This window comes from Arachis ipaensis, chromosome B10 (genome assembly GCF_059453495.1).
Source record: "Arachis ipaensis isolate K30076 ecotype BB chromosome B10, ASM5945349v1, whole genome shotgun sequence".
Classification (NCBI taxonomy): domain Eukaryota; kingdom Viridiplantae; phylum Streptophyta; class Magnoliopsida; order Fabales; family Fabaceae; genus Arachis; species Arachis ipaensis.
This window is the reverse complement of record NC_142435.1, coordinates 107,035,445-107,046,033: the sequence shown is the minus strand read 5'-3', so window position 1 is coordinate 107,046,033 and position 10,589 is coordinate 107,035,445. Positions and strand designations below refer to the sequence as shown.

At 34.5% G+C, this 10,589-nt stretch overlaps 1 protein-coding gene across 1 annotated transcript; it reads left to right on the top strand.

Moving 5' to 3' along the window:
• Window positions 1-424: 424 nt before the first annotated feature.
• On the top strand, window positions 425-8,142 carry LOC148581221 (uncharacterized). The gene is made up of 4 exons (XM_088492329.1): window positions 425-1,334; window positions 6,457-6,674; window positions 7,213-7,296; window positions 8,071-8,142. Exons 1-4 carry the CDS (start codon window positions 425-427, stop codon window positions 8,140-8,142), a joined length of 1,284 nt encoding a protein of 427 aa, XP_088348455.1.
• Window positions 8,143-10,589: the final 2,447 nt, after the last annotated feature.

Below are 10,589 nucleotides of genomic sequence, written 5' to 3'. Positions count from 1 at the left end.
ACCAACGTACTATGAGCAAGAGCCATTCCGAGGTACACATCAAGACAATGGATATGGTGGACCTCCTTGTAGTTACCAGCAATCCCCACCATATCAATCTAATGGATGTGGTAGTCCTTATTGTACTTGTCAACAACCACCACCATATGCCTATGAACCCCTTCTTCAACATAGCTTTAAACCACCATACTCACAAGCCCCCTACTACCAAACAGCCTTATATGATCCTAACCCATATCCACCATATCAACCACCCTGTGAGCCATATGAACCATACATAGAACCACCCTAATTTCAACCCAATTACTCCCAAGAACCACCACCTCCATATACACCATATCCATATCCATCAACCCAAGAGCCATATGATCCTAATCATGCAATCCGAGCGGAACAAGAATCAAAGGATCGTCTCCAGGAAATAATGGATCGGTTTCATGCAACCTTTCATCAATTGGACCAAGGGGTAAGCCGAATAGCACCCGAAGCTCTCTTGGCTAAAGAAACTCAACTTGAGAACCAAGGATTGAAGTGTGTTGTGCAACAAGTGAAAAAGATGGAGAGTGTTGAACCACCACATCCTTATTATGATGAACCACCCTCTTATCATGAACCTTTCTTCCCAAGTAATGAGCCCTCATATCCACCTCAATCTTCAATGCATGACACTCTTGGTGTTCTTCTTCAAGGGAAAAGAGAGATGAAAAGGGAAGTACTAGAATTCACGGCTGCCTTGACCGAGGTAGTAAATCGATTAGCTTCCCAATATTTGGACACTCAAAGTACTCCCATGGCTACATGTGGAGAATCATTAGAAGAGCCTAGCATGAAGGAAACACTAGAAACTCTGGTGGACAATGAGGAACATGGCTTTGTATTGGAACAAGTGGAGGAAGCCATAATAGTTGAAGAGGAAGAAGTGGTTGAAGACTTAGGAGACGCTGAACCTCTATGGGAATCTAGAGTTGTAGAGTATTCCTCCAAGAAGGTTGAAATTGATGTCAAGAAGGCCAGTGCACAACCTCCATGGCATATTCCTTATGAAGAATTGGATGGGATAGATCAAGAAGCAAGTTCCCTTGGTGATGAGGATCATGAATCAAGTCCTCCTAGTGATGAATCTACATCCGCAAATGAACTCCTTGAATATGAAGACTCTTCTCTGATTGAGTCTGAGAATGATGTGGAAATGGAAGTCCTTCGCAAGGGTTGGACGGGAGTTGAGTACGCTCTGTCAAGAACGTTGGAGACTTCTCTACCTAGGTTGTCATCTACTCCTTCATTTGAGTGGGTAAGACTTGTCTCTATTCGCCTTCCCGTTCCACTTGAATATGGTATTCTTGAAACCAATGGTCAACTTAGGAGACTTTGTGGAATTAAGCGTAAGAGAAGGATGTTTAGTGGTTAGAGTTGTAAATCAAGGCTCATCAAGGTTGATACTTCAAGAACTAGATGCAAGGGTGGAACTAGTGAACATTTGGTTGGATCTAAGAGCAGAGTTTGGTACTGCATTGAGAATTCGGACTGCTTGTCACTCGATTGGGACAATGGTGATCCACTTCAAGACGGGTGTAGAAACGAGATTTGGGATCTGGGCATACAGGAGGATCAATTTTGGGGGCTCAAAGCTTGTGAAGAACTCCATCAAAGCTTGGGGAATTTACTTGGAATAGATAGAGATTATTGGAAGTCCAAGCATTAGTGGCAGTTTCAAGATGAGTTCAAGCACAAGCAACCATGACAAGGAGCCCACCAAATGTCCAACTTAAGGACAATAACTAAAAGTGCCAGGTGGGAGACAACCCACCATGGTATGATCGTTCCTTTTCATTTCTAGTTTTATTTTATTTTGTTTTTCATAAGTATTCATTCATAATTTCTGCATAATCACCTATATTCTGCATTAAAAAAGGGGGGATCGACGCGCAAACGTCTATGATGTGCACGCGTCATGTGTGACTACGCAACAAAGAGAAAACGAACAGAGAGTTGCGCGAGAGCTATGCAGGAGGGGTGCTTTACGCACAAGCAACCCCACGCGTACGCGTACCTTATGCGTGCATGTCCTCTGTAATTTTTACCATCCACGCGTAAGCGTCAGTAACGCGTACGCGTGGGATGAAAATCGGCGTTGTATGGCTAAGTGAACAGAGAGTTATGTTGGAAGAAGGCTGGAATTGCGCATTTAGCACGCGAGTAGTCATGCGTTTGAGTGACCGACGCTCACGTGTCAGTGTCATTTTCGGCCACCCACGCGTACGCGTAGGTGACGCTTACACGTCGAATGACCAACTCAGTTTTCACGATTACGCGTGATGCACGCGTACGCGTCGCGTCCCATTTTTCATTCCCTTCTCCTTTCTTCTATCCTTTCTCCTTCTTTCCTCCTCCTTTCTTACTTTCTTCTTCTTCATTTCTTTAACCTCTCACCCTTACTCTCTTTCATTCTATTTTTCTTATTGCATTTGCATACCTTCACTAATTGCATTTTAATTTTGTGCATGTTTTCTTTTTCTTTTCTAAATCTGATACTTTTTCTTCAGTGTTGAATGTTCTTATTCAACTATTGTATCTTTTCTTGCATTATTTTGGTGCTCAGTGACTTGTTTTACACTGTTGGGTGATATTATTTATCTGTCAATGCCAATCTTTTATGATACCTATATTCCTTTTGCATTGACATGAATTTATATCATCTCTCATTACCTACTATCTCTTCTCCATTGTTGCAATTTTTGCACTATTGATATGTCGTTTGCTTCTATTATTTTCTCACGTACATGTTGTAGCTACCATGTAATTGGGACCCTTATTATTTGGCATTAATCCACCCATATTTTATTTGTTTTCTATCTTTGTTTCTGGGTTACTTTTCTTCTTTTCCTCTTCTTTCAGAATGGGCACCGAGAAAGGAAAAGAGAAGCTTCTCAATGGGGCAACAGACAAGTCCATCTGCAAAATCTATGGAGAAAAGCATCAGTTGTAGCCACCCGTCCACTTGCACATCTCAACATGCACCGAGGACGGTGCAATCTTTAAGTGTGGGGAGGTCGATACCGACTTCCGTGGGTTAGTTATTTCTTACTTCAACACCAATGTTTAATTTTTCTTGTAATTAGTTGTTGCATTTGCATGTTTGATTGCATGTTTGTTTGTTTTTGTGCATTTAGCTACTACTTGGTTGAAGTAACATTTTCTTTTTCTATGAAACTTTTTATAGTATTTCACTAATTTAAATTAAATTTTTTTGTTAAACCTTGCTTGAAGAATTTTATTTTGGTACATGGTTTAGAGCTCGAACATACAAAACCAGTGAGATTTTGAGCCTATTTGATTGGTTGCATTTTACTAACCAATATTTTATTTTTAGTGTATATTTTTCTCTCTAAAATTATGATCTTTGTCTTGCTTAATTCTATATTTCCATTATTTGATGTATGCATGTACTTATATGATTGAGGCCTTGTTTCACTGAGCTTACATACCCATATGGCCTTAACCTTTTCATTATCCTTTGTAAACCAATGTTGAGCCTACTTATCCCAATTGTTCTTTACTCTAGCACATCATTAACTCTAAGCGTAAAACAATAATGTCCTTAATTTGAATCCTTGGTTAGTTTAGACTAGTGAGAGTGTTCATGATTTAAGTGTGGGAAAGTTGGGTTTGGAAACATTTGGTTTTAAGAATTGGGTGTTGTATATCTTTATGAAAATGTGAAAGAAATGTTTAGGACATGTTCATGCATTCAATAATTTAACCATATGCATTGAAAATAATAATAATAATAATAAAAATAAAAAATAAATAAAATAAAATAAAATCAAAAAGAAAAAAAAAGGAGAAAAAGAAAAGAAAAAGAGAAAATAATAAAAGGGGACAAAATGCCCCAAAGTAAATTGTGATAGCAATGCATATGTACTGTACTCAAAATCGGATGCATGAATATGTGGTAAACATAGTAAATGGGTAGTTAGATTTTGTATTGTGATTACATGGATTGTCTTAAGTTAGGTGGGAAATTTAAGTTAATTAAGGATTCAGATTTTAGTCCACTTGGCCAAATACAATCCTACCTTGACACTGACCACATTACAACCCTTAAAAGACCTCTTGATATGTGTATTTGTGCATTAAATTTTTGTTGATTGGTAGAAGAAGAGCAAGTCTTAGAAAGCAAGGTTAGTAGAGAATTGAGAGAATCGAACCTTAAACACTTGAGTAATTAGAGTGTATACACTTCCGGTGAGGGTTCGATGCTCGATTCTTTGTTCCCGACCTTCATGAGTTATTTTCTTCTGCAAGTTTACTTGTACTTTATTTTGTGATTTGAATTAGTGGAATCCAGTTTATGTTTGTCTTGGAGAATTTGTTTACTTTTAACCAAGTAGGTAAAAGCATTTTTGTATGTAGTTGCATTTATATAGATAGGTTGCATTTCATAAGTTTTACCATTTCTCTTCACTCCCTTATAACTTCTCTTGACCTTAGCATGAGGACATGCTAATTTTTAAGTGTGGGGAGATTTGATGCACCACTATTTCGTGGTACATTTTATGCTTAATTGAGTGGATTTTATCCACTAAACTCACACTTATTCATATAATTCGCATGTTTTATATTTTCCTTCCTAATTTTGTGCTATGATTGAAAACATGCTTCTTTGGCCTTAAAGTTGCTATGTTTAATCCTCTCTTATTATCATTCGATGCCTTGATATGTTTGTTAAGTACTTTCAAGGTTTATAGGGAAGGAATGGCTTAGAGGATGGAAAGGAAGCATGCAAAAGTGGAAGGAATAAAGAAACTGAAGGAATTGCTGAGCTGTCAAGCCTGACCTCTTCGTACTAAATCAACCATAACTTGAGCTACAGAGGTCCAAATGAGGCAGTTCCAATTGTGTTGGAAAGCTAACATCTGGGGCTTTAAAATGATATGCAATTTGCCATAGTTGCCATGCTGTTAGAAGATGCGCACGCGTGTATCACGCGTACGCGTGACTTTGCAAAAGTTCAGCGACTCGTACGCGTGGGTGACGCATACGCGTGATAGAGCCACGTGCTGAACGCATCAGAAAATGATGGGGACGATTTCTCGGCTCCTTTTGATCCAGTTTTCAGCCCAGAAAACACAGATTAGAGGCTGCAGAGTAGGGGAATCAATTATTCATCCATACAACTTTCATACACATAATTTTAGGTTTTAAATATAGTTTTCTAGAGAGAGAGGCTCTCTCCTCTCTCTAGGTTTTAGGATTCTTAGGTTTAGCTATTTTTAATTTCAGATTTCTACTTTATTTCTATTTAGTTTCTCTTCTACTTTTAATTATTCTACTACTCTAGTTTATCTTCTCTTGTTGCTTTATTTATGTTGCCAATTTAGTTTATGATTTCTCATGTTAGACTTGATTTCCCTTTTAATGCAATTTGAGGTATTTCATGTTTATTGATTCTTCCTTTATTTGTTATCATTGATGCTTGCAATTGGTGATTTAGATTTAATATTCCTTGCTAGTTTCCTATGTTTTTATGTTATGCCTTCCAAGTGTTTGATAAAATGCTTAGGAGGGTTTTAAGTTAGATTTTTATGTTCTTGGCTTTGGTTGAGTAATTGGAGACTCTTGAGTTATCAAACTCATTTGTTGATTGATAATTGAAAATTGCTAGTTGATTTGAATCCCTTTAAAGCTAGTCTTTCCTTAGGAGTTGACTAGGACTTGAGGAATCAAATTGATTCATTCACTTGACTTTCCTTCATAGTTAGAGGTTAACTAAGTGGGAGCAATGAACAATTCTCATCACAATTGATAAGGATAACTAGGATAGGACTTCTAATTTTCAAACCTTGCTAAGAATTTTCTTAGTTATTAATTTAATTTCTTGCCATTTTATTTCCTTGTTCCTTATCTCAAAAACCCAAAAAGATATTTTCCCATAACCAATAATAACTACACTTCCCTGCAATTCCTTGAGAGACGACCTGAGGTTTAAATACTTCGGTTTATTTTGTTGGGTTTGCTTTAGTGACAACCAAATTTTTGTATGAAAGGATTCTTTGTTGGTTTAGAAACTATACTAGCAACGAGAATTTATTGTGAATTCTAAACCGTCAAAAATTCGTTCATCAGATCTATACAGGTATCTGAGATAATCCAAATAAATTTTTTTTATGATGATCCATTGCACATGCCTTCTGAGGTCATCATACATGAAATAACTTAACTAAGCAGATCATAAATATAGATTGTTTTAATAAATTCTTCTATTGTTGCTCCTTGATACAGCTTCTTTTGCATGTAGTAACGTGTCATGTTTCAATAAAAATTACAAATGTTGATGGCTGCCCACATCCTAAAAGAGACTACATTTGGAAAAAATTATGCATCAGATAAGGTAAAGGACTAATGATACCTATTAGTTACAGTTTTAGTTCTCAATAAGCTTCTGGTTTCATGTAGATTTGGAGAAAAGACTGAACATGGACTTTGAATTCAATGTTGACTTAATAAATGTGCATCTTAGTGGGGCAAGAAGATTTAGTGATGCTATTGTTCTTGGGTATCAACTGCAAAGGGCCATTGGCCGAGTCGTTGCAATCCCAGAATGGTATGTAAATGCTGAAAGCCAACTTGGCCGGCGACCATCAGATCAACCAGCAGATTTTAAAAGCGCTTTGGTTGAATCATAAGTTTCATTTTACTTCAAGTTCTTGTTTTAATTTCTTCTTGTCACTTTTAATACAAAAGTGGTTCTTGTCTATTGAAAAAAATACTGTTCACAAGATTTCTTTATTAAGTCTTAAAAACAGGAAACAAAACCAAAACAAAAGCGATATTTTTGTAAATAAACTGCAAATGTTTTATGTAAAAGAAATAGACTCCAATTTTCTTGCATGTGAAGAGACAAGATAATTGCCTCTTTATTTCCTTGTATTCTTTCTTCAGTGTAATAGATGACTTTGAGATTCTGCACCGAAATGTTTAAGGTTTTCCAGATAATGTGGCTTTCTTACATAGCTTAATTGAATTACATACGAACCCCAAAAGGCGGGAGAGTAGAGCTGCAGTTTCTTTGTTCAACTAGGAGGTCTTGATCATTTCCAATTTTTATTTATTTTATTTTTGTGATATTACATTACAGAATTTGTTAAATTCAAATACCTGTTCTTTTTGTTATTCCTTCTTTCAATTTTTGATGTTGAATCATTATGATAGGGAGAAATATATGTGACAAGAGCTCCTGGAAGCTTAGATGTCATGGGCGGTATTGCTGACTATTCTGGAAGCATTGTTCTTCAGGTTGTATCTCTATCTCTCCTGTACAAGCATAACATTAGTGATATGAAAAGTTAAGCATCAGCACATAACATGTCCCCGAACTAAAAGGTCAATACTTTAATTGACAATTACTTGAATGAATAAAAGTCTCATAGGTGCTTCTTGTTGAGATAGTAATAATGTAAAAGAGTCCTAAAAGTTAAAGCTATTAATTAGGTAGAGCCTCATACATAGTTAATTCAGAATGTTATTGACCCAACAGGTTATTCCAAAAAATATAGACAAACATTCACTCAAAGGAGCCTGCTGTGTTGCTGTACAAATTCAATTTGAGATATCATATTAACATTGCTTCTTTTGTAACATTATCTTGTAGATGCCAATCAAAGAAGCCTGCCATGTTGCTCTACAAAGTCGCCATCCTCAATCTCTTTGGATGAGGACTATGATGATGATGAGGATGAAGATGACACTGAAGACTATAGCTGATAGTTTTAGTATGGTTGAACAATATACTGAGAATTATAGTTGATGTATCAATACACTTTATTTATGTTTTGAATTATATTGACTTGCTTGTTTATAGTACTTTTCTTTTAGTTTGATAATACGATAAATTTATTTATTTTTTTGAAATATTATAAATATTCAAATACAAATTAGATAAAAATTTGCATTTATTAAATTTGTATTTTGTTTTGTATGAAAACAAGTTTATTTTGTAATGAAAAAATCTCAAAAAAATTATTTTACCTTATTGGCGGATTTACAGATAGATTTTTTGTCTATATTCAGAGTTTAGAATGGCTTTACAAGGTTTCAATTACCGACGAAAAATCTGTTGGAAAATCTGTTGCCAAATACTGACGGAAAATCCATCAAAAAATCTGTCTCTAATTACCGATCGAAAATCTGTCTTTAATTACAGATGAAAAATTTGTCTCTAATTACCGATGAAAAATCCGTCGAAAAGTTTGACGTTCCAGGAAAATGGAGGGGAGAATTTACCGAGAGAAAATCTGTCGGCAACTAGTGGAATCTTTCGGTAAATTACCGACGAAAAAAATTCGTCGGTAAATAATTTCCGACGAGACTTTTACAAAGGGACAAAATCTGTCGGTAATTTCATCAGTAACCAAAAATCCGTCTATAATAAAGACTAAATCTATCTGTATTAAGCAATTTTCTAGTTGTGTCACTCAATTTCTCTCTTTCTTTCTTAAATTCCATTCGGTGGAATGAATGGATGAAGCCTAAGTATAGTATATATATATATATATATGGTTATACCTAAGCTATGTTTGGCTTTCTTTCTTTTGCTTTCACATTGGTTTCGGCCAAGTAAATGATTCCCTTTCCCTTATTCCCTTATCAAATATTAAAAAATATTTAAAAATTCTAATAGATTTTAAACTCAAAGTATCATAAAATTTAATTTAATTATTTTTAAGAAAATAATTTTTTTTTAAATAAAATAATAAATCATGAGTAACTCATTATTTAATTTTTCAAAAACTCGGGGTATTATATCACGTGGGTGAGAGAAGAGAGAAGAGAGAATGAGTTTGGTTGCTTTGGTTTTAGTTCATATGAGAGTGAGGTTTTCTTCCTTTGATAGCAACCATTTTCATGGGCTATGAATGTGAAGAGCTAATTTTTTTTATCATGGGCCTGGACTATCATTGGACCTTGTTTGCTTGTTATTGGGCCTATTTGGTTTCTGTATATTACTGCACAATAAACAAACTTAATCACACGTATAATTGGGCTTTTAACCCAATAATAATATTTAGTCATCATCACTTAATTTATTATTTCTTTAAATTCAACAATCTTGGATTTATTATTTCTTTAAACTCAACAATATCCCCCTTGATGACAAACATTAAAAATGAATTGTAAATAAAAAAATGAGAAGAATTTAATAGACTTCCCTTTGATGTTTAATTTTTTATTTGGACTCCCATTTCTTTCATTCACTTGGCTCTTTCTAAATGTGAGTTTTTCTTCAACCTGTAATAATTATTCAAGTAATTTTTATGCAGAAAATATACTCACAAATAATGCTAATTATCAAAATAATCCAACCAGCCATATCTTTTGAACTAGCCCGATAGCTTGTTTTTCAGAAAATTTTATAAGTTATTAATCACCATTCAACATCAACCAATTATAAATCAAATATTAATAAAAAAAAATCAGAGTTGTAATCAATCAATATTTTAAAATAGCAGCCTCAACTAATTAGTACCAAATAATCCATAAATAATTCATACTAAAAATAACAGTACTAATTGTTCATGAATTAAACAACTACCAATTATTCATGAATTAATTATTCTAATAATTCATTTTGAAACTCATTCCCCCTTTTGTTATCAAGGAAGGGTAGTATTCTTTGCACAAAAATTTATTAGGCATCAAGAGGTGTATCAGTTCAGGTAAAAATTCTACAAAGTCAATATTACAATTATCCAAAATAAATTGAAAAGTATCAAATTAATATAATTTAAACAACAGAAAAGTAGATTTCCAAAAACAACAGTAGTGACAAGGTGCTAGACATTAGATCCTTTATCCTCGATTTCCAAAATATCTTCTTCTTCATGCTCAAACATCATTTAGCCATCCTCCAATGATTCAATGTACTTGAAAAGTATTTTAACTCTGGTTTGGGACTTTCTTAAAGATTTTTTATTTTGAATTGCAAGTGTCCTAACTTGTTAGCTAGAGTTGATCATGTGCTTGGTCAAGTTCATAAACTCAGGTAAAACATCTTTTATAATCCCATTAACCAAGTATTTGTTGGAAGTTGATGTACCAGCAGTATATGAAAGAGGGATACTTTCATCATCTTCTTCTTCCATAATCGTATCTCTGGTAGCCTTAGTCCCTTTTTCCCTTTGTCTGTTTGACTGCATCACTACCTTTAAGAGATAAAATTATATTCTCTTGGGTCTCGTTGTTCATATGATAATGGAACATTTTTGTCACTTTTGATGCAATCATACATATAGATCAAATAAGCAAAAGAAATTTCAGTTTTGTTGATGATGGCTGATGAGCGGATAATTTATACGCTTTTTGGCATTGTTTTTAGGTAGTTTTTAGTATGTTTTAGTTACTTTTTATTATATTTTTTATTAATTTTTATTCAAAAATTATATTTCTGGACTTTACTATGAGTTTGTGTATTTTTCTGTGATTTCAGGTATTTTCTGGCTGAAATTGAGGGACCTGAGCAAAAATCTGATTCAGAGGCTGAAAAAAGACTGCAGATGCTGTTGGATTCTGACCTCCCTGTACTCGAAGTG

Coding starts and splice junctions, on each gene's coding strand:
- LOC148581221 (XM_088492329.1), top strand. CDS start 425: ATGGATCGGTTTCATGCAACCTTTCATCAATTGGACCAAGGGGTAAGC. Junction 1,335..6,456: donor TCCCGTTCCACTTGAATATG/GTATTCTTGAAA, acceptor GGTTTCATGTAG/ATTTGGAGAAAAGACTGAAC. Junction 6,675..7,212: donor CAGATTTTAAAAGCGCTTTG/GTTGAATCATAA, acceptor TCATTATGATAG/GGAGAAATATATGTGACAAG.